General features: G+C 39.2%; 1 protein-coding gene across 1 annotated transcript in view; it reads left to right on the top strand.

The window, feature by feature from the left end:
* Positions 1 to 24,706, top strand: part of LOC127425389 (CUB and sushi domain-containing protein 3-like) — a 701,868-nt gene that overhangs the window by 565,236 nt on the left and 111,926 nt on the right. The window contains exons 32-41 of the mRNA XM_051671320.1: positions 5,090 to 5,203; positions 9,533 to 9,628; positions 11,547 to 11,750; positions 15,656 to 15,780; positions 16,129 to 16,225; positions 19,732 to 19,836; positions 20,687 to 20,805; positions 20,994 to 21,063; positions 23,995 to 24,111; positions 24,208 to 24,417. Coding sequence (XP_051527280.1) covers positions 5,090 to 5,203; positions 9,533 to 9,628; positions 11,547 to 11,750; positions 15,656 to 15,780; positions 16,129 to 16,225; positions 19,732 to 19,836; positions 20,687 to 20,805; positions 20,994 to 21,063; positions 23,995 to 24,111; positions 24,208 to 24,417 — 1,257 coding nt within the window. The remainder of the gene's footprint in view (positions 1 to 5,089; positions 5,204 to 9,532; positions 9,629 to 11,546; positions 11,751 to 15,655; positions 15,781 to 16,128; positions 16,226 to 19,731; positions 19,837 to 20,686; positions 20,806 to 20,993; positions 21,064 to 23,994; positions 24,112 to 24,207; positions 24,418 to 24,706) is intronic.

Here is a 24,706-nt window from a genome sequence, read left to right as displayed (position 1 = left end):
ACTTAACGGTGCATTAGGAAATTTTAAACTGTGAATAGCAGTCTGTCCAAATTGTTCTTTACATTGTTGACAAATAGACAAGATATTTTTTTTCTACAAAGATTTTAGGTTAAAATGTATATTTGCATAATGGAAAATGTACATTTGGGATGCTATAACTGTTCACCATATATTTTAAGTTGTTAATTAAATAAATGTATTTTAAATAAATTTAATAAACTTTTTTTATTTCATTGGTTAATTTCAATGGTCCTGCAATGTGTTATTCAGACGGTCCCTTACCACACCCTCCACAGCTTTAGCACGTTTTGGCATAATGAATTTGCAATGACTATCAAAGTTAAATGAACGATCTTGAACAATTTTGCCATGGCTCCATCGGACCAGCTTAAATATGAGACTCATCACGTACGCATCATTTAATCTTTAAATATGGGACAAATGCTTTTATATTCAATTTTATCAGACAAAAGACAAAATCCTGCACACTAACTCAGCTTGCAAAACACAATCAAAAATGTATTTGCAACGTTTTAGTCACACAGCGTTCTTTTGTCTTTAAATAGCTCTTTTCATACGCACCTACCTATAACTTTTCAGGTGTGTGAAGTTCACCGATTTATTGTGTATATTTGATTTGAAAAAAATAATTCTTCATTTGCTGATATTCTTCTTTCAACACTGTGGACATACAGTACTAGGGAAGGCAATATTTTCATATTCTGCTCAAAATTGCATTATAAAACTGAAACAAAGTAAAGTTGATAATTGTAAATAAAAACATTGTCACTTCAACTGCCCATTCACTTTATGAGAGGACAGCTACAGTAGAGGAATGTGTAAACTACCTGGCTGTGAATATCTGTGACTACTGTATCCTCTCGTTTTCTCAATATCCATATATTTTCTTTTTTTACTGAGGTTCCTGTCAGGGTGTCACAGATAGTGTATACACAGACTTTTGCTTCAGTTGAAGCACTGCTCACATGTCATGTACAGAATCCTTTAAAGATCCAGCTTCTAATGTCAACTCTATAAAGAGCTACAGGGAAGAAAAAGAAAATCTGAGGAAGGGCATCAAGAAGCGGAGGATGAGATATGAGTACCAGAAAATACTAAACTCTGCCTCCTAAGTGCTCTGTGGATCCTGCAGACAACCCAGCTTCTTGGTTGTAATTTTAGTTTACTCTAGATTTCTGCCAGTGAAACTTGGACTTCCCTTTTGGACAAAAATGTTTCACTTAATTATACTCTTAAAAAGAGTACTTGTTGTGAAAATAATGTGCTTTCAGAGTCCATACTTCATTCTTACTTAAGTGTGTACCTAATGTATGCAAATGGTTATTTTGGAACAGCTTTATTGCAGCTTTATTGTTTTTAAGTGACAGTTATTTAGTGTTGAAATGTATCTTAAATACAACAAGTATATACATGATGCTTTTTAAAATGTACTTTTATGATATCAAGTATACAATCAGTACACTTAAGTGCATTTTTTTGTTTTACAAGGCTCCCTTTGGCCAAAAAATCCATAACAACTAAGGCATTTAAAATATGTATGGACTTCTCTCAGACAGTGCACAATTTCTCTCATCTTCTCCATACATAGGCAATGTCCCCAATGAGGTTGTCAGCCTGTTCACATCTCTTTCCCTGAGAAGAAAGCCGATGCATTAGTTATCCCTGGCTTAAAGTAATTATAATGGGCTCAGTGTGATTACAACTATGTACTACTTAAACCTTGTACATTATTAATGTGTGTGTACATGCATGCATAAAGGGACCTGCCTTTTACAGAGATTCAAATGTTAAAATAAAAAAACAATTATGAATTAGCAAACTGACAGAATAGTATTTTATTTTACCATTCAAATTGATTTGGTTTTCCTCAGTGCCACATTCTGTTTGGTACACACAAGCGAAAACTAAATGGGAACAATTGTTTTTTTTAAATAAAGTGGTAATTGTCTTGGCATGACCAGAGCCTTAGAATTTCAAAACTCGAGAATAATGCATTGAGGGCCACGGCTATGTTCTTTCCTACTTTTCTTATCAAAATGGCATAAGGGATATGTCTACTCCCAGCACGCAAGCTGGGAAGAGAGTTGATGAGGCATGATTCATTTTTCACTTGGCTTTTCCAGTGTTCACAGCCACCATCAATATGGTCTCATTTCGTAACTACCCACAATGCACTCATCTCGGTTTTGCATCTTTTTAGCCAATGGAAGTTTATTTTCTTATGATGTAATTTTTTTTCTAACACAAGATAAATTTACAAGAAGAACAAAATTGTGTAAGATACAAAAACTTGTTTTCAGAGAATAGGCTATATCTTGACATAGTTTATTTTTCTTACCTCATTGACATTTTTTTTTTTTTCCAATTCTTGTTTTAAACATAAACCTTTTGTTAGCTGTATGCTTAAAACAAAATAAACCAATTGGGTAAGAAACATTTACAATGCAGAGAATAACAGAGGCTCAGGACCCAAGCGCAGAGATTCAAAAAACAAGGAATTTAATCAAATACAAAAACGAATAAAAAAATAAACCAAAACTCCCACAAGGGGGAAAACAAACATAAACAATCCAAACAAAGGGAAAAATTAATAATCCAGGACTTGGGCAGAGGGTAAGTGGGAATCAGGACCGACCGGACCGAATAGGGCTGATAAAGAGGAGCCACATGAACGAGACCAACAAACAAGACCGACTGGAACACACAAGACTGGAAAAAAGACGAACTGGTACAGGACAGGAAACACGAGGAGACTATGAGGCAACATACGCCCATGCCAACCGACAAACAAGATGAGAGAATGTGTAGCAATGCCAAAACAAGCGATGCCACGCATTCTCACACTAAACGAAACCTGAGCGTACATTGCGAGGCAAACGCAACGCGATGCACACAACAGGTGACAAAAACAAGACAGGACACATGTGCGAGTGTCCGGATCCCGACACAGGCCGAAACCAAACCAGACAGGAAGTCAGGATCCAGACACTGTGCTCCCGACATGAAACAAGACAAACCGAAGAGCGCACGGCAGGGAATACTACCAAAACTGCATGCTCACACAAAGACAGACAACGAAACACAAGACAGACCTGGGACGATAATGCCACGGTCCTGTCAGACAAAAACCCAGACTGACAGAGTGATAGGACGGTGACACAATCAACTTGAATGAATAAAAGAAACCTAATTCAAGATATACTACCTTTAAAAACAAGTTTTGTTTTTGTATCGTATGCATTTTTTGCTTCTCGAGTAAGGTTTTTTTGGGGGTTTTTTGACATTTTTAATGGAAAACGACAAAAAACTGATACGTACTGATTTTGTTAACAAAAGGTTTTATTTGTTAACATTAGTTAATATGTTAGGTATCATGAACTAACAATTAACAATATTTTTACAGCATGTATTAATCTTGGTTAATGTTAATTTACGAATACACAATTGTTCACTGTTAGTTCATGTTAGTTCATAATGCATTAACTAATGCTAATGTAAACATATTTAACTTTTAATAAAAAAAACAATTAGTATGTTCAAATTAACATTAACCAAGATTAATGAGTAAAAGTATTGTTCATTGTTATTTTATGAATGTTAACGATACAACCTTGCTGTAAAGTGTTATTTATTTTTTTCTTTGCAGTGTGTTATATGTGAATTCAGCTAGAGTTTTCTAATAATTTTTGTCAGCAATTTTACTGACAAATATAACATATGAGTGAAATGGAATCAAACTGGTGAAAAATAGCATTTGTTGTCCAGAAACGCACAGCAGGTGCCACCGCATACCAACAAAGCTCATCAGGTCCATGTAATCAAGCTCTTTGTTTACCTCAAATGACAATAAATATTTTTTTCACAATTGTTTCTGCAACAGTTTGATTACGTGATTGTGTTACTGAGCAGAGGACTGTCACACAGTAGCTGTGCTGAGCATACCTGGTGCTCCAACGATCCTTAGAGCCCCGCTGAATCACTCGAATTTGTGCCAAATTTTAAAGACACAGCTAAGGAGGTAGTGTGAGACAGCAGTGGCCTTTAGTAAATTCTAATGCTGCTTGAAAATAATTATCTCTCCCATCTCCTATATCTATCTATATGTTCCATTTATAATATAGCTTTGCAATTGTATCTGTGCCCAGAACTAATTTCATCCACTCATGAGCACTGCATTTTGACACTTGAGGTCTCTTATTGCCACTTTTAATTAATTTCACCATGGCAACAAGAGAGAGATGCCAATGAGGTCAGTCAACAATATTCATACAACTTATTTATCCTCAAGTCTTGTTTGGGTTACAATGTTTTGTTCAAGCAGATCTTCTCTGATCTCAAAGATATGGGGTAGGGATTTGATGTAATGATTATAAGTAGCATACTAATGATTCCTCTCCTAATGATGGAGACATCAAAGCAGTGGACAGCAAATGAGACTGTAAATTTTGTGCCCAGTAGACTACAAAACCAATGCACAACAGCACTCAGCATAGTACCAGAACATTACAGAGAGATGTTACAGCATGGTAGCCAATTTAAAAGATTTAAATAAACATACAGCGTTATTACACCTGAGAGCTCTCGCAAGATTTAAATGCGTAGATGCAGTGAAGAAAAGGATTTGCATAATGTACTTGCATAATGTTTTTCAATGGCTTTTAAAGTTAAAGAGAAAAGCCTTTCAAGACACATTTGCTACTTGTAAGCTTCCATCTAAGACAAATCTAAAAAGAGACTACTTGCTAGCATCCATTGAAACTTCTTTCATACATTTGGCCTACATCCAAACTTTTTGTCTTACAGGAAAACAGGAAAAGTTAAGTCAGTTTACTTAGGGGGAGCCCATCCTCCCATTGGGCTTTTAGTATTCAGCGTTCTTGGTTTGTAATGAACTGCCAAGACAAATGTTTTGTCTTTATTACAACAACTGGTAAATTGTTTACTAGTGCTCACTCCCAATAACAGAGGGGAATAAACTCTCATTAAAAAGCACTCCTCATTATGAGGACTATCTGAAAGTATTATAGAGCATTTTGAACTGTAGCCTGTTATTTCTTATTTTTCCCAGTTCTGTTCGGACAGTTTGTCCTGTTCCAGACGTCGCTGAATGATGTGGTGGACATTTATGATGGGCCAACACAACAGTCCTCTCTGCTTTCATCTCTCTCTGGCTCTCACTCAGGTAAGGCTCAAACTTGTGGTGTTGACCTACTGTAAATTTGTCATCGCAAGCCAATGATTGGACCATAATAGGTTTTTCCTGTTGTGGTGTATATTTTGAGCTCTGAAACTGAAATTGAAGATATTTGTGTTGTATTTTAAATTGTGAGGTACAAATTTTTTGCCTGGCCAAAAAAAAAAAAAAAAGTCGCCATTTGGATTTAAATAAGTGGATACTTAAGATTAATATGTTTCAGCTGGCAACAATTATTTTAACCCTAACTGATGCAGTGTGTAGCTTCTCATTTCTTAAACAACCATGTCAGAAGACGTATCCCGTGGTCGTGGAAAAGATGTTACTGTGTTTCAGAAGGGGCAAATTATTGGCCTGCATCAAGCAAAGAAACAACTAAGGAGATTGCTGGAATTGGGTTAAGAACTGTCCAACACATTATTAAAACCTAAAAGGATAGAGGTGAACCGTCAGCTTCACGGAAGAAATGTGGTCAAAAACAAATCTTGAATGATCGTGATCGGAGATCACTAAAACGCTGAAGTCACATCGTAAAAAATCAACAGTAGAACTCACGGCTATGTTTAATAGTGAAAGTAAGAGCACTTCCACACACATAGTGCAATGAGAACTTAAAGGATTGGGACTAAACAGCTGTGTGGCCACAAGAAAGCCACTTGTTAGTGAGGCTAATCGGAAAAAACAACTTCAGTTTGCTAGGGAGAATAAAGATTGGACTGTGGAGCAGTGGAAAAAGGTCATGTGGTCTGATGAGTCCAGATTTACCCTATTCCAAAGTAATGGGCGCGTCAGGATAAGAAGGGAAGCGCGTGAAGCGATGCACCCGTCATGGATAGTGCCCACTGTACAAGTGTTATGATCTGGGGTTGCTCAGGTCAGGTCTAGGCTCAGCAACGTTATGCGGCAATAAAATGAAGTCAGCTGATTTCCTGAATGTACTGAATGGCCAGGTTATCCCATCAATGAATTTTTTCTTCCCTGACGGCATGGGCATATTCCAGGATGACAATGCCAAGATTCATCGGGCTCAAATTGTGAAAGAGTGGTTCAGGGAGCATGAGGAATCATTTTCACACATGAATTACCCACTAGGGCTGTCAACATAGCAAAAAAAAAAGTGCATTCAAATTTTTACTTAAATATTACCAAAATTTGAATTCAATTCTAATTTGTAAGAAATTGTTTAAGGTGAGTTTAAAGCTACAAGACAACAGATTTTTTTTTCTCTCTCTGTCCACAAGAGGTTGCAACAAAACAAAACATATTTAGTTGTTAACAAAATGTAGATTTTAGAAGATTTAGCCAGATCACTTTCTGAAATCTTAAGGAAAAAAAGTAAAATGAGAAAAGAAACGTTACAATAGACTGTTCTGTGTTACCTTGGTGTTGCACACTAGCGGATACTCGTGCCGAATAAAGTACTACTACAGACACAAGCTTCATAATACCGGCAATAATACCACAGTGTTTCTCATTAAATACAGTTGTATGTACGTACCTAACACTTATGCAGCGAGACACTAGTAAGAGAGCAAGACACAACAGTGAAAGACCTCCACCTAAGGGGCCGTTCACTGAGCTTAGTCTGATTTTAGCCCTAGAATGCGATCGGTTCAATGGCTTGTGTGCCGTTGTCAGTGCTTGGCACACGTCCAAAATTCGAATGCACAATTTTAGCATTCGAATGTGCATTTTTATTTTACATTCGATGAATATTCAAATTTCAATTTTTTTATTTGACAGCCCTATTACCCACCACATAGTCCTGACCTTAACCCCATGAAAAAAAGGAAATTCAGCCTCTGAAGTGCGTCTCGAGACACCTACGTTCTGTTTCATTCACTGAGCTTAGTTTTATTTTAGCCCTAGAATGCGATCGTTTCAATGGCTTGTGTGCCATCGTCAGTGCTTGGCACACATCCAAAATTAGAATTCACAATTTTAGCATTCGAATTTGCATTTTTATTTTACATTTAATGAATATTACAATTTTTAATTTTAATTTGACAGCCCTATTGCCCATCACAGAATCCTGACCTTAACCCCACTGAAAGTCTTTGGGATGTGCTGAAGAAGACTTTACAGAATGGTTCGAATCAATACAAGATCTCTGCCAAAACTTAATGCAACTCTGGATGGAAATAAATGTTGTGACATTGCATAAGGTTGTCGAAACAATGCCACGACGAATGCGTTGCCGTTATCAAAGCTAAAGGCGGTCCAACGAAATATTAGAGTATGCAACCTTTTTTTTGGCCAGGCAGTGTATTTCTTTAAAAGCATACACCAAAATTTCAGAAATATGCTCTGGTAAAGCCTAGGCACTGAACATAAGAAGAACATTAACAAGATGACTAACATGATGGAAATGAAAAATTAAAGTTAGCATTTGCTCAGTAGAGGTTGAGAGTTAGCTCATTACACAAATATGTCAACTTAAAGACAATTTTGGTATTTCTTTATCCATCTTTTGGAATTTTGATAATATCATATCGATTTCTGTAACTTTATCTAACAGAGTAGAATGTTGTAGAGTGAGACAAACCAACTTATACCACAAAACATCACAGATATTTTAAAATCAATTGCTAATATTTACTGTTCGTGCTGTTGTTTTCTCAATAAAGTGATGTCACTTTCTGGAGGATGATGCCATTAAGGAGTTGGCTTTTGTTAGTTAAAGCGATTTTACAAAAGACTAACAGGATGGATATTTCTTAGTAAATTGAAATAAAAAGAAAAAAATATGAAGCTGCACCTGGGGATGTGGCAGCATCTAATCAAACCAAAAGAGGGAATTTATTTGAAATTAACTCATCACTTCTGCATTTATGTTATATATAAGAACAAAATAAGGCCTAAAAACATTCACGTCACAAATCAGCACCAACTAGAGGTCATGTGGTAGAAATAATAATATAAATATAAAAGTCTTTCAAATAGCACGTAAATAGACAAATCATATATCAACTGAAAGCCGTACAGTCGCATTCTCAGATTTTCAAAAGAGTTTTTCACGATTTTCAAAAGAATCACAAAGTGAAATATGATTTCTGTAAGACATCAAATACAAACGTCTCTTTTATGTGCCGATCACTGCTGATGCTGTAAGCCCCAAATAGCTGAAAACTTTATATCTGCTTTTACCTTAGGCAGTTTAAAAAAAAAAGAAGCAAGCTCACTTGTCTGTGAGCTTGCTTGCGTGAATAATCCAATGTTATATATTTGATGTCCAGAACAAAATATGTGGTCCAGCAGGAAAAGCATGCTAAACAAATCCTCGCAAAGGGGAGGATCTCAGCTTTATAATGACACCTAGATTGAGCTTCTAGTCCACTCAGAAGCCGCGATATTCAATGAAACAATGCGGGTGGTGCATTAACTGAAAATTAGACTGAATGTCTATGGACGAGCACATCTGTGAGGGTTAAAATGTGTTAGAGCACCACCTACATTTCAGTTCGGCATTTTGTGATGGAAGGTGATAGAGAAAAATACTTGCTGCCATCTAGTGGAATAAAATAAGGCTTTTTGGAGGGAGGCGGAGTGAACTAGAACCAGAATTACATGCTTACAAATTTAGGACAACAACAAAAAGATTAAAAAAAAAAAAAAAAAGCATATCAATCATAAGATTGAAAACATATACAATAATTGTATTTTATTTATTTTTTTTTTGGGGGTGTTTCTGATGAAAAAAGAGGACAAGTTTTGGCAATTAGTCTACAGTATGTGTAAATGGTGAGCTTTTAAATTTGAGTGTGAAAAATTGCAGACAGCAACCCAGAATTGCCACAAAGTTGAAGAGGTTAAGGATTGCATTAGGCCCTTTTTATGTATATACTGTATATTGGATAGCATTAACACACTGCAAATGTTTAAAACATTACAAAAGAAATCCTGGTAACAAAGATCAATCAAGGTCAATAATGGCCCCACTGGAGCCATCAAATAAATAGTTGTAATGCTGTAAATGTCACAACGTGGAGCAGATTTTGTGAGTGTTTATCACAACTGTTGGACCATCCTGTAGTAAATGGAGGAATCCTCCAGTGGCTGTTCTGCCGGAAAGCAGTTATTGCCATTTATTGAGACTGAACAGCTTAGTGGGAGTTAAAAATTAGAAGGATATCTTCAATTCAGGCCTTTTCCTCTTCTCGTGATTTTCTGTGCAAACACACTTCTCTATCGGACATCTTTGAGAGTCAAAAGAAAATCTTCAGGAGCCAAAAAACAAAAAAACAAATATGAGGATCAGTCCAGTAATTTCTGAAGTATAAAATTTCAAGATATATTTTCACTCTGTCTGTTTCACAGGGGAGTCATTGCCCTTGAGTACTGGAAACCAAATAACTATCAAGTTTACCACAGTTGGACCGGAAACTGCCAAGGGCTTTCACTTTGTTTACCAAGGTAAGTTTTCAGATCAAGAAATGTTTTTTGTATTTTTGCTATATACTATATCAAGACTATAGAAGATAATTTTTAACTGTGAATTCTCAGTAACCTAAGATCAGTTTTTTATTTCTAAATTACAAATCTTACAATTATTGAGTGCATTTCAGTGCTTCTGATTGTATAACAAAGATTTAATTTAGCTTTTCTCTGATAAATGTGGCATTGAATGGGATTTTTTCAGGGCACTTAGCTCTTTTTGACAACAAGCAAGTACAACCCCAACCCCTCCAATATTTATACCATGATCAATGGAAACATATAAATGTTTCACGCTGCAAACAGCGTGAGATATATATATATATATATATATATATATATATATATATATATATATATATATATATATATATATATATATATATATTGTCTTTTTTCAGATTTTCAAACACATTTTTGGTGTTTGAAGTCAGCTCAGATATTATAAGTAATTTCCAAGCTGGTTGGTTTGGTTCATAGTTTACAACTGGTTTTTCTTTTTAATGCCTATGGAGAAAACGAAAAGGAAAACATACTTTTAAAACCAAGGCCGCTGAAAAAATGGATAGTCACTGTTGTGCTCAATTGGGAGACTTGCTGCTTCACTCAGCAAATGAAACCTCACAAATGAAGCATTGTACAGGTATACTATTACTAAACATTGTTTGTATCTTTAAAAAATTTGATTGGTCAATGACACGTGACAGCCTCGAAGAGAAAACATTCTCATGAGCGTGCTTGATAAGCAGAGCCACCTCTGTTCTGCCACCTCTCCCATTGAAAATGAATAGGGAATGAGGAGGTACAACATACCATGTAAAACCACCTTTATGCGCTACTAATAGATAGTTTTTAATTCAGTGACCCTGCTTGATTTAAACATGGGCCTCATCTGTCTGCACATGACATATTTTGTTTTTAATTATTGGTGCAGTAAATGTTAACGTTACATGATGAGCAAAACTATAATGATTTTTCGACAGTTTACATATACTCTCTGTTTGTGTGTGTGTTTGCATTAAGCCATTATGTTGCATTGTGTTATCCTTTATTCACATCAGATCTATAATGCATGTACAAATTTTATTATTTTTCTGTTTATATCTGCAGCCACACATAAGCCAACTCTCTTTGGTCCTAAATGCATCACTGATTATAGTGCTAAAGTCTGGTGCGTGTCTGTAATGTCTAAACTAAGAACAGTCCGTAAACAATTTGAATCTTGTTTCCACATTTTTTTAAATAATCTAAATGAATTTAATCGAATCATGACCAAATTGCAGATTTCATGATGCATCTTAATCAAATCAAATGAATCCATGCAAATATTTACACCCCTAATTTTTTCCCTATTTTAGTTTAGATTTTTTACGATCTAATTAAAACTAGACTCTTCACCTATAGATTGCTGAGTATTTTTAATGTATTTTTATTAAAAACATTTGACATTAAAGAAGATGCAAGGTTATATCCATGTTTGATTTGACTGAGGCATTTAAAAATATATCTGCTATGTTAAAAGCAAAAGAAAACAGGCAAGTACAGAATTTGTTAGTTGTTTAAGGCATGACATTTTCTAAGTGGTGTGTAATATTGTGTTTTACTTAGTGAGTAATGTAGTTTCCAAAATGGCCTTTACAATGAAAGATCCAAAAATGTACTGTACTGTATATCTTGAATAAATGTCTTATTCAAATTGATACAAGCTAATTCAAAAGTAAAATGAATTTCTTTAGGGGTAAACCTTTTTAATGAGGACAAATTATTCAGCGGCAGTGCACCTTTAATTACAAAGTCCTCTGTCACATAGTTGTAGATATAAATGTCACAGTATTCACAGAGGCTGTGGTAAAACGTCCCACTACATTGACATGTGTCTTGTACGATCCAATCACAGCTGTACCCAGGACCAGTGCCACACAGTGCAGCTCTGTTCCAGAACCTCGCTTCGGCAAACGCATTGGCAACAATTTTGCCGTGGGCGCATCAGTGATGTTCGAGTGCAACCCTGGATACACGCTACACGGCTCTACTGCCATTCACTGTGAAACTGTCCCTGATGCGCTGGCTCAGTGGAATGACACTTTGCCTACTTGCATCGGTAAGTTCAAACTTTTTCAGCTATTAGGAATGACACACAATTTATGTGATATTTTTTCTTCGTGGATAAGTTGTGTAACCAAACATTGATAATTGAATGATGCATCACAATAAAACAAAACCAAATCTAAAGTTCTCGTGGAAAGCTGTACAAAATTTGACAGTCAGTAGCTTTCAGGTGAGGTGAGTTAATTAGGCAGGTTTTTTAGGCTGGCACAGTTGGCCTTTGAAAGCGCAGTCTCGTGATGCAAACAGACACCTCTTCAGCTTTTTATAGTTCATCTGCTCAGTCAAGTTTTAGAGAGGTGTTTAGCAGAGTATGAGGTCTGTTTTTAAAAAGCCTCCTTTTTTTTCCCTTGCTCAATATTCTCTTTCCCTCTCTTTCTCTTAAAAGAATAGTTCACCCAAAAATGAAAATTTTCTCATCATTTGCTTACCCTCAAGCCATCCCAGATTTGTATGACTTTCTTGTTCTGCTGAACACAAACGAAGATTTTTAGAAGAATATTTCACCTCTGTAGGTCCATTCAATCCAAGTGAATGGTCATCAGCACTTTACAGCTCCAAAAAGCACATAAAGGCAGCATAAAAGTAATTCATACGACTCCAATGGTTAAATTAATGTCTTCTAAAGTGAAACGATCACTTTGGATGATAAACAGAATAATGTTTATAGTGAAAGTCCTTTTCACTATAATTGTTTACTTCTGGTTGCTCTGCGATGCACGTCCATGAGGGAATCCATTTAACACAGCCCCTCGCGTGACATAAGTGTGTTGGCATGTAATGCGAGAACTACATGATACAACCAGAAGTGCAGCTCGATTTGTTTACAAGAGAACGCTGTTCACAGGCTTAATTGGTTTTGCTTTAATTTGAACATGCCAGCGTGGTTACGTCACGCAAAAGGCTGCGTGAACCGAGTTCCCTCGTGGAAGCACTTGGAGAGCAACCGGAAGTAAACAATTATAGTGAAAAGGACTTAAAAAATTATCTGTTTCTCACCCAAAGCGATCATTTGTGTGAGAAACTTAGTAGACATTAATTTAACCACTGGAGTTGAGTGGATTATTTTACTACGATTTTTCTGTGCATTTTGGAGCTTTAAAATGTTGATCACCATCCACTTGCATTGTATGAACCTACAGAGCAGAGATATTCTTTTCTAAAAATCTTCATTTGTGTTCTGCTGAAGAAAGAAAGTCATACACATCTGGGATGGCATTAGGGTGAGTAAATGATGAGAGAATTTTATTTTTTGGTGAACTAATCCTTTAAGGCTGAAACATACTGTACTCTACGCAAGTACGTGAATATCTAGCTACTGTATGTAAGCTCGATTTTGTGTGTTGTTGCATTCCAAAATGTGTTGACCGCAATTCATAACGCTAGTACGCTTTTTTATTCTCAATGTTGCCTCAAGGGGCAAAATAGCAGACATTAGTATGGACTGTCCGCTTCTATGATGAGTTTTCTCTTTAGAGCCTACTACTGTTACATAACTATTGTTATGGTGGAGCAACAATTTGAAGAGAATATTGCTGTGCAAGTAAGTTCAAATCAATATTTTTAAACCAACTTACCTGAATATCATCCAGTTAAATAGCACAGACTTTTAAAGGTAATCCTATCGCCCCCTTAAGTACTGTGGTTCATCACCACCATTGTAAGCATGTTCAACCAGACTGTGCGTTGGCAATGCATTGGCCAAGCACTCGCATCCTCGTAGGCTTACTTATGCTAAGTATTTTAATTTTAAAATATAAATATTGTATTAGCTTTATTACTATGTGACAGATGAATTTGCGCCAAAATGCTATGACTTTGATTGGAAGCATGACCTTTGACATCAACAACAAAGGATATGGGAAGTGTTTTCACCTCCCTTTTAATAGTCCATAACCTTATTTATTTTGCTATCCTAATTATGCCCGATTGCATGGTTATTTAGCATTGTTTTAAGCATTGTCAGAACAGACCTGGAACCCATTTTTGGGCCGTGACCCACTAGTTGAGTATATCATGTCAGGCCTTGCTTTATTGTCCTGTGGCTGAAAGGTCAGAAATCTGTGATATTTAACATGATTACCTGAGCACATGGTGCATTCTATATATCAGTGTTTAAAAATGAATGGCCCCAATATTGCAGGGAAGTGAATTTAGTTAATAATTTAAGCATCTGACACAGATATATTGAGCCCTGCTCCATATCCTGCCTCCTCTTTTTGCTTTCTCTCTCTTCCTCTGCTGTTCAGCTTTTTTTCCAGTGTAAGACATCAATCAGGATGTCCCTACCGACTCGTAGCTGTTTAAACAAAGTGATTGGCTTTGACCTCTAGATTATCCCCTTGTCCTTGACAGATAGCATCTTACCTAAGCATAGGATAACAAAGACAGTTCTGTCCTGCCAGAGTTAGATAGCAGCCTTGTGCTTTGTTATTGACAGATCCACTCTGTGGCTTCTGGTGCTGCTGTAGACAATAGTTGGCAGGCCTTCAGCAAACAGGAGAAAATTGCTTAACCAGGCTTCTCCAGTAAGAGATGGGAAAATGTTACACTCTCTTCTCTGACATTTGTAGGCTACATTGTTCTTTTAAATAGGGCAAAAAAAGAAAGAGTGCCTTTTAGTGTGCAGATGAAAGAAAGCAACTAGGAGAACATAGCTTAACCTAAAGGAATAGTGGTAACACTTTACAGTAAGGTTCCATTCATTAACATTAGTTAATACATTAGTTATCATGAACTAACAATGATATGGTATTTTTTGCAGCATTTATTAATCTTTGTTAATGTTAGTTAATAAAAATACAATTGTTCATTGTTATTGTTAGTTCATTGTGCATTAACTTATGTTAACATAAAAACATATTTTTATATGTTGAAATGAACATTACCAAGATTAATAAATGCTTTAAAATGACTGTTCATTGTTAGTTCATGTTAACTAATATTAACAAATAGAATCTTATTGTAAAGTGTTACCATAATAGTTCACCAGAAAATGGAAATTCTGTCAACATTTTCTCACCTTCATGTCAGTCCAAAATTGTATGACATTTGTTTCTTCCTTGGAGCACAAAAGGAGCAATTTTGAAGAATGTACTGGTCCCTCTATTCTATATAATTACAATGAATGGAGACTGGAGCTTTAAAACTTCAAAAAGAATGCAAAAGCACCATAAAAGTATTCAAGAAGTGGACCTTATGACTTGTGCACTGTATTCCAAGTCTTTCCAATCTTTGTGTAAAAAACAGACATAAATTTAAGCTAGCTTTTCTAAGCATGTGCATGAGGGTTCATGAGAAAACCAGAGATGTCTGATTCATTAACAAACCATTTTTTCAAGTTCTTTTCAATGGATCGGTCTGAATGTTTTGATTATCCGACTTCATTACTAATTTGGTTTTGGAACAAAATGAGGGTGAATTAATGATGACAGAATTTTCATTTTTGAGTGAACTGTTCCTTTAAAATGTATGCTTATGTTCAAAATGATCATTGTGCACTATGCTGCTATAAGGCGGAGTAATCGTTTGTATATATCTTTTATATGAGATGTATATCATATCATCATATATCATTTCCATTGCTCCATGCCAGTGTCTGTACTATAGCACCATGACATTTTTCATTTTAAATAGTTTTTTACAGTTTGACTAAGTGAAAACTGAGTTGCAAGTTGATTACAGTAATCTGTTTGAAAAAACAAGCATATTTAAAGTCACTAAATCATCAAGGCCAACTCATGAGAAATCACAAGCCAGTTTCGCTTTGATTAATCATCAAAAGTTGCTTCTTTTTTAAACAGAGACTGATAAATTATAAGCCTTCGCTTGTGTGGCTTGCATTTATGCACCACTGAAAGGTAATGCTTACTATGGCTCACTTTTGATTTGTCTTCACAGTGCCTTGTGGAGGGGTACTGGCGATGCGTAAGGGGACCATTCTGTCCCCAGGTTACCCTGAACCTTACGATAACAACCTCAACTGTGTGTGGAAGGTGTCTGTTCCCGAGGGAGCTGGGATTCAAGTGAGTGGAGAAGTTTGAAGTCCCTCAGATTAAATGTTTCAGAAAAGATGTGTCAGTGATGGCTACAATAAAGGGAATTCTTAATGTCTATTTAAATATGCATAAGGCAATGTTTAATTTAGAAATTTACAAACCTGAATGCCTTTCTGTATCTTCACCTTGTGTCTTTTTCCAGTAATGTAGTATGTTTGTTTTTGTTAATATACTGTAGCATAAGCTGTATTGTTTAAATTCTCAGAGGGCTGTATATATGCTGTAGGATGAAATGGAGATAGAACTCACTAACAAATGCCCTTTTGTTCTACCAACTCATGAGATGCAATTTAAAATTCTTTCCTTTTCAAACAGATCCAAGTTGTAAGTTTTGCCACTGAGCATAACTGGGATTCTCTGGATTTCTATGATGGCGCAGACATCAATGCACCCAGACTGGGAAGCTATTCAGGTAAGAGTTGATCTAGATAAATGCAAATTTTACATAATTTTGTTATGATCCAGCTGCACAGAGAGCTGTTTAAGCCCAGAGCCCGGAGTTTCTCATCAAAGGCATACAGGCGCCTCGTAGAGGGAGCCCTAGCCTAAGTCATCGTGTCTACCACCGTGGGTGGTAGGCCACTTAGGTCTTCCCGTCCAAGGGCCAGACATGGAGATTCCAGAGGTCTGGTCGCAGGTGCCAGATGGTGCCCCATCCCTGAGAAAGAAGGTTCTTCCTCAGGGGAATTCGCTTGGCGGGGGGCTGTTGCGAGGAGCGTGAGATCTGAGAACCATGTCTGCGTTGGCCAGTAGGGTGCTACTAGGACGATCTGCTCCTCGTCCTCCCTGACCTTGCACAGGGTCTGTGCAAGTAGGCTCACTGGGGGAAACACATATTTGCGTAGTCCAGGGGGCCAACTGTGTGCCAGCGCATCTATACCAAGGGGTGCCTCGGTCAAGGCATACCAAAGCGGGCAGTGGGAGGATTCCCAGGAAGCAAACAGGTCTACCTGTGCTCGACCGAATCGACTCCAAATCAGCTGGACCACCTGAGGGTGGAGTCTCCACTCTCCCCTGGGGGTAACCTGACATGACAGCGCATCCGCTGCTGTGTTGAGGTCGCCCAGGATGTGAGTGGCTCATAGCAACTTGAGGCGCTGCTGAGTCCAAAGCAGGAGACGGCGGGCGAGTTGTGACATGCAACGAGTTGTCTGTCCAGACCAACACGTGCTTGCCCTGGATCAACGGCCGAAACCTCCGCAGGGCGAGCAGTACTGCCAACAACTCTAGGCAGTTGATTTGCCAATGCAGCCGTGGGCTAGTCCAGGGGCCGGCGGCTGTGTGCCCGTTGCATACGGCGCCCCAGCCCATCTTGGAGGTGTCTGTTGTAACCATGATGCGCCTGGAGTCCTGCTCTAGGGGAATCCCTGCCCGTAGAAATGCAAGGTCGGTCCAAGGACTGAAGAGGTGGCGACAGATCGGGGTGATGGCCACGCGATGTGTCCCGCGGCGCCATGCCCATCTCGGGACTCGAGTCTGAAGCCAGCACTGAAGCGGTCTTATATGCATCAACCCGAGCGGGGTGGCCGCCGATGAGGATGCCATATGCCCCAGGAGCCTCTGAAAAAGTTTCAGTGAACCGCTGTCCTCCATCTGAATGCCTTCAGACAGTTCAGCACTGACTGTGCGCACTCGTTCGTGAGGCATGCCATTATCGAGACTGAATCCAAATCCAAACCAAGAAAAGAGATGCTCTGAACCGGGGAGAGCTTGCTCTTTTCCCTGTTGACCTGAAGCCCCAGTCGGCTGAGGTGCCGGAGCCCGAGGTCTCTGTGTGCGCACAGCAACTCTCGAAAGTGAGCTAGGATTAGCCAGTCGTCAAGATAGTTGAGGATGCGGACGCCCACTTCCCTTAGCGGGGCAAGGGCTGCCTCTGCAACCTTCGTGAAGATGCGAGGGGACAAGGACAGGCCGAAGGGGAGGACCTTGTACTGGTACGCCTGGTCTTCGAAGGCAAACCGCAGGAAGGGTCTGTGTCGAGGTAAGACCAAGACGTGGAAGTACACGTCCTTCAGGTCTACTGCCGCGAACCATTCTTGATGCTGGACGCTCGCTAGAATGTGTTTTTGCATCAGCATCTTGAATGGGAGTCTGTGCAAAGTCCGGTTCAGTACTAACAGGTCCAGGATTGGTCGCAACCCACCGCCTTTCTTCGGTATGATGAAGTAAGGGCTGTAGAACCCTTTCTTCATCTCGGCTGGAGGGACAGGCTCTATCACACCCTTGCGCAGAAGGGTAGCGATCTCCACACGCAAGGTAGCGGCATTCTCGGCCTTCACCGAGGTGAAGCGGACGGCGCTGAATCTGGGCGGGCGCCTGGCGAACTGAATTATGTAGCCAAGTCGGAAGGTCCGGGTCAGCCATCGCGACAGGTTGGAAAGCGCAAGCCACACACCCAAACTCCGGGCGAGGGGGACCAAGGGAAAGATCACGTCGGACGTAATGGCAGGTGGGGCCTCATGGCGGGGCGGAGCTCGAGGTGCCACATCGAGGGGACTTGAGCCCCGTGGCCATGCTGAGTCCAGGGACATCGAAGCACTTACCTGGCTCCTGCCGCCCACCATAAGATTGGCTGAGGAGGGGGGAGGAGGATTCTCATCCCCATAGTCCACCGGAACCAATCCCGTGTGGGCGGCCGTGAGACAGGTGGCGTCTGCTTCCTGCGTTGGGCTCCACGCCAGGGCTGGGCCACGGGGGTGGGCTGTGGCGGAGCCGGTGTTGTTGCTGCAGGAGGATGCCCTTGGCGACGAGCAGACGGGGTGCGGGATCTTGAGCCACGCCGGGGCAGGATGTGTTGTATGGCCTCCGTCTGCTTCTTCACCGGCGAGAACTGCTGGGCAAAGTCCTCGACAGTGTCGCCGAACAGGCCAACCTGGGAGATGGGGGCGTCAAGGAACCGCGCCGTTCTCGCAATAAGGACATGATCCATCCACGAACAATGTCTCCACATGGGCAGCACCCAGACACGTTAGACAGCGACCGTGGCCATCAGAAGCGGAGAGATAACGACCGCAACCAGGAATAACACACAAACGGAAAGGCATCTTTAAAAAGACGGTCCATGTGTGCCACTCTTTTTGTGAATGAAAATATACTCTTTTAGAATATACTCTTTTTTCACTCTGCCGAAGTGCCCAGGGGCATTTTCTGCACTCCACGGGTGCAGAGGGTGAGAAGCCGCTGAAATGCCCGTAAATCCAGCAGTTTTGAGGTGCGTCTTTGGAGGGAAATTGAATTCAGTGCACTGAATACAACCGCTCGGCTCCGAAGAGAAAATCTGAATGAGTGGTTGCATACCAGCTCCTTTTATACCCGTATTTCTGGGGGAGTGGCATGCAAATTCCACTCACCAATTCCCATTGGCCTTTTTCAAAAAAGCAGAGGTGTTTGGGGCTCCCAAGAGTGACCCCTAGTGTCACTACATCGACACAACATTGAGTGAGTGACAGATAGGGAACCGGTATTTACCGGGTAACTGAAACCCTTACGTAGGTGCTATTTATATTTGTCTACAAAACCAATTTGAAGTATTTCAGCATAAGCCTTTAGATCAAAAGGTTTAACTCTTAAATGCATGGTAATTTTCCCAAACACTCTTACATATTAGGGTCTTTAGAGATCCGGCAAAATGGATGTACAACATGCCCAGATTGTGTCAGATTTTCAAAATACTTTCAAGACAATTAGAAAATAATAAAACAAAATGTATTTTGAGATATTTTGAGGTTTGTGCACAACTCCAAAAAATGGATGAGGTACAGGGGGTGGAATGAGGTCCCATGTCCATGTCCATTCTGTTAAATGCTGTTTCTTATTTCAGTTCCAGCCGATGTGATTTAGACTGAGCAAAAGTAAAGACATCTTTCCTAATCCGCAACGTGCAATGCACTGATTGCATAACACATTCTCTTTTATCAGGAACCACCATTCCTCAGCTCCTGAACAGCACGTCCAACAACCTCTACCTGAACTTTGTGTCAGACATCAGCGTGTCTGCAGCAGGTTTCCATCTGGAATACACAGGTAAACCAAACACAACACAAAAGTGAAATGCAACAAGATTACCTCATTTATTCCTTTCACAAGAGTGCTTACAAAAGGAAACTTTGCATTAAAAAGGCATAATATCCTACTGTTGTGCATTTTTAACACTTCACCCTCACCGTTGACTTTGGAAAATCCTTTGTTTTTCAATTTTCTAGACACAAATGACAAGTTATGTTCAATATGTTTTGATAGATAGACAGACAGATGACAGACAGATGACAGACAGATAGATAGATATATAGATAGATAGATAGATAGATAGTGTCACTCTACATTTAAACATATCAAACTAACATCTGCAGTGTCTTGATATAACTTTCACATACCGAGTACCCCGAGGGATCAATGTATCATCAGCTCTTCTTGTATCTGATGGCACAAACGCAGTCCAGATATGTTCCCATCTTCTCTTTTTGGCAAGTAATCAAAGGGAAAAATGGAAATGGAAAAAAAAGGTGTTCCAAGCCAACAGCCTTAATTTCATAAAACAGTTCGGCCAAATGATCTGGCTGCAGGAGCTGTGGGAGAGAGAGAGAGAGAGAGAGAGAGAGAGAGAGAGAGAGAGAGAGAGAGAGAGACACCTGTTCTACACAAAACAGAGCCAGGTGTCCACATTTACATCCATAAAATATTTAGCCAGAAAACAGCCCCTCTAACCAAATGTTTTTAGATATCAGTACGCCAGATCCACAGAAAGCTGTCCTTTTAGAAATTCAACCACAGTCAAATGCTGAAATCTTTTACATAGCTGTCAGTGCTATTCTGTGAAGATTTCAATTTTTATATCAGGTGGCTACAGCAGTTATGATCAAATGTGTTTTCACAGCTATTGGTCTAGATACATGTCCAGAACCACAGACTCCCACCTATGGGATTAAAGTGGGGGATCGATACATGGTAGGAGATGTTGTCATGTTCCAGTGTGAGCAAGGATACTCCTTACAGGTGAGGACGATGAGTTTTGTTTATTAAAACCTGTACTGCACCTTACATCTTTTATGCATGGCATGACCTTGTATGAGTAACATAACAGGCATGATAAGTGCATTGCAAATAGTTCTTAACTGGCCATTTGAACACTCCTTGGAACATTGTGCTGTATTTGTGATTTTGACATGTTTGTTTTTTCTTAGGGAAATGCCCATATCACATGCATGCCCGGACCAGTGAGAAGATGGAACTACCCTGTACCTCTTTGCCTCGGTATGGCCTTAATGAAATGTTGGAACATTTAAAGAAAGAGAGCTTTAACTTAGAAAACAAAAACAATGAGGGGCAAATACACTAAACGGTGGCAGCACTTTTGCGTGCATTATTTCAGCACAAAAATATGCATCTTATTCACTTACCACCCACAATCCAGCTTAACCAGGTGGTAAATGTGCACTGTGCCCTGGTGAGTTCTTAAATTAAGGCACTGTCATTCTTTTCAGTGCAAACACGGCCCTAATTTTCTATGAAAATTAGCTATTATAAATTGCACTTTACTCACAAAACTCATCGCTAATTGCCTCGTGAAAATTAACATTGCGCAATTACCACCAAAGTCTTTCTAGCAAGTCAGTCCACTGGCAGCCATCTTTGGAAAGCTACCGGGAAGCTATTTCCAGTCATGAAAGTGCAGCTCCTATCTAGTTGAATGGGGAAAAACCGAAATTTCCAAAACAATCGGTCAAAATTATGATCAAAGAGCATATTTCAAATCAGTAGTAAAATCTGACAACACTGGAATCATAAATTGTGCTTCTTTACCTCAGATAACGCAAAAAAAAAAAAAATGTCTGGCTGGTGTAGCTAATGCTTATGTACGTTCTCAAGTTGATTGACAGGCGATGTCTGTATCTAAAAGGTGATTGGCTCTTTTACCTGTAAGGCAGGACTTCCTTTCTACATCCGTTGACCATTGGGCATTCCAATTTCTCCCGTTAATTTTAATAGAAGTGGCCCATCTCTGCTAAATAGTCTCTGATTACCACACATGGAAAGCAGGAAGTATATGGTATTTCATTTTAAAAGATACAGTTTGTTTACATTTTCTGTTGATCATGGCAACAGTAATACATCAGATGAAAATTAAATGTTGCAGAAGAGTATTATAACCTGGCATATATCTAGACATGCAGTGTAGATGAGTGCACTTTCACCATTTTCAAAAACTGGTTCAGGTTTCAGTGGTGTAGTGATGCTGTATGTCTCAGTTAAGTATTCTGGACATTGTAGTCTGCTGCATTCTCCACAACCAAGCACTTAGAACCGGCCCGCAAGATCGGGATTTACAATGTACAAATTGAGTTCAGCACAGATTTGTGGGCGTTTGCACCGTTACCTGATTGACATAATTCCTTTAGTCAATCGGGCGCTGAAATAATGCAGAAAAAGTGTGCAAATAAAGTGGGTTATCAGTGGGTGCAATACGCTGTCAGTGGGTGCAATTCGTTCTTTGTGAATGTCCACTGTAAATTACTGGCAGGATGTGTTTCTCAGTTTTAGATTCCCTTTCGTTGGCAACTGAATAAGAGGCGCCACAATGGTTTCTGTGAATTTGAATCAAGCTGCTCCTGTTCTGGCAGCTTTTATTTAATCCTGATCTTAAAATGCAGACCATGGAAGAGTTTTCAATTCCACAATATAAAATATTGTGATGAATTGTCTGGTGCTTATTCATGGGCCACTTTTAAAGACAGACCCAACTAGGCCTCTTTGTTTGTATGTTTGGCTTTATTTTTCAACTGGTTTAGCCTCAGTCAAGCTGAAAATCCTGATATACCCAGTTCAATTATTTACCATACAGCTGCTTCTGCACATTCTGAATGCATGCACTCCCAAAACTGACCTTTTTTAACACTTGTTTACTGATTCTTTTGCTCAGCTCTGATGGACCGATATGTCTAAGCATGAGTTTGCATTGTTATGGTTGCTTTATCAAAAGCCTTTTTCCCTGAATAAATGTTTAAGTTTTTAGCATAAATATTATTAAATACCAAGATATATTTGTTTAACAAAGTGCTTAGAGATGAATGGATAATCCTAAAAAAAAAAAAAAAAATTAAGATGTGTGTAATTTCCATTCCTCTATTGGCACCAAAAATAATAGATCGCAACAGTAGTGTTCCAGAAGTAAAAATCCTTTTTTTTTTTTTTTTTTTTTTTGCATTGGTGAATTCATTTTTAATTATAATTATACATTTCTGAAGACAGACCTACCGTGAGCACAGAGGTTGTTAATTCCAGAACCAGGGCGGCTGAAAAAAGACCATGGGTTGAGCCAATTATGTTGTGTTGGGCTCATTGGGATGCACAAACAAACAATGGTATGCAATGTTTTGATAGCACCTCAAAACCACAGCGTTAACACTTTCCAGGAAGTCTACTCCCTGTCTCTGGTCTTTTGCCAGTGTGCAAGCTTTGAGTGTTGCTCACTGAAATATAGTGAGTCAAGAGAGGAAATTACCGATATAGCCATTGATTTGAATGTTTGTGAGGGATGCACTCCGTTCCATCTGCTCCATGTGGAACACAAGATGGAGATTCTCTTTGACTGGTGAGATTATGTGCCAGACATCTCTCCCTTTCACTGCATCAACCCCTCCTGTTTCTGCAACATCCTGTGTGGCCAGCAGGCTTTCCGGTGAGACCAAGTTTGTGTCTTTTCCGCAGATCAGTCTGTCACTGATCAAGGGCACCCTGTTTATCTTTTATATTGCCTTAGCTCATGTTTTAGTTAGCTGTCCCTTGACCCACCCAATTCCCTTTGCCTCTTGTTTGAAACTAGTTTGAAGATTCTAATACCAATATATACGCCAGCGTTGTCAAGCCTGTCCTGTACTACAACAAGACTTCTTGACCATCATTCATAGCAGGGATGATCTTCATATTTCTGCTGGATTCACAACTTAATTCCCCAGACCCATTGGTGCTTTTGATGTAATACAGTATGTGAATGGAATTTCTGTTGTATGCACTTTTAAATGGGTCCTGTATCTGAACTATCCTTTTAATGACAAATGTATAGAGAGCCATAGATGCTTCTGTTTCTCAGTAGAGAAAGCAATCTATAGGTACAACATGGCCATGCGCATCATTAGTATACAATTTTCCAGTCAGTAAACTGAATCTTTATCTGGATATTAACAGCCCATTGTGGTGGAGCCATGACGGATGTTAGCGGAGTGATTCTGAGCCCTGGTTTTCCTGGAAACTACCCAAGTGGTCTGGACTGCACCTGGATGGTCACCCTTCCCATTGGCTTTGGTACATGCATTTCATTACACTGTACAGGAATGAGCTAACTGTTAATACTCATGGCCCTTTATCAGTGTTAATTATTGCTGTTCATATGTTGTTTAGGAATTCATGTGCAGTTCCTGAACTTCTCCACCGAGGCCATCCACGACTACCTGGAGATCCGCAGTGGGCCAACTGAGACGGGCACAGTGATTGACAGGTTCAGTGGACCGCAGGTTCCTGAGTCTCTGTTCAGCACAACCCATGAAACCAGCTTCTTCTTCCACAGTGACTATTCACAGAATAAGCCTGGATTTCACATTACATACCAAGGTGACAAGTTTTTACAAGATCCCTTTACTGTGTAGTAAAGTAAAGAGAACGCATAGCTAACTTTCCCCTCAGAATGCATATGTGGGTCAAAAATGATACAGTTAGATACATAGTCTTTATTGCACTACTTGTTTATCAATGAGAAGACATTTTAATGATCATTTAAATTGTATGTGAGTTTATGAGTGCACATATCATATAATTGATCCAGTGGTCCTCCATCCACACCTTGATTGACCTGGATGTGTGGCATGGAGCATTGTCCTTCTGGAAAAACCAATCCTCAGAG

Source organism: Myxocyprinus asiaticus, chromosome 34, assembly GCF_019703515.2.
Source record: "Myxocyprinus asiaticus isolate MX2 ecotype Aquarium Trade chromosome 34, UBuf_Myxa_2, whole genome shotgun sequence".
NCBI classification, from domain to species: domain Eukaryota; kingdom Metazoa; phylum Chordata; class Actinopteri; order Cypriniformes; family Catostomidae; genus Myxocyprinus; species Myxocyprinus asiaticus.
This window is presented reverse-complemented; position numbering and strand designations above follow the sequence as displayed.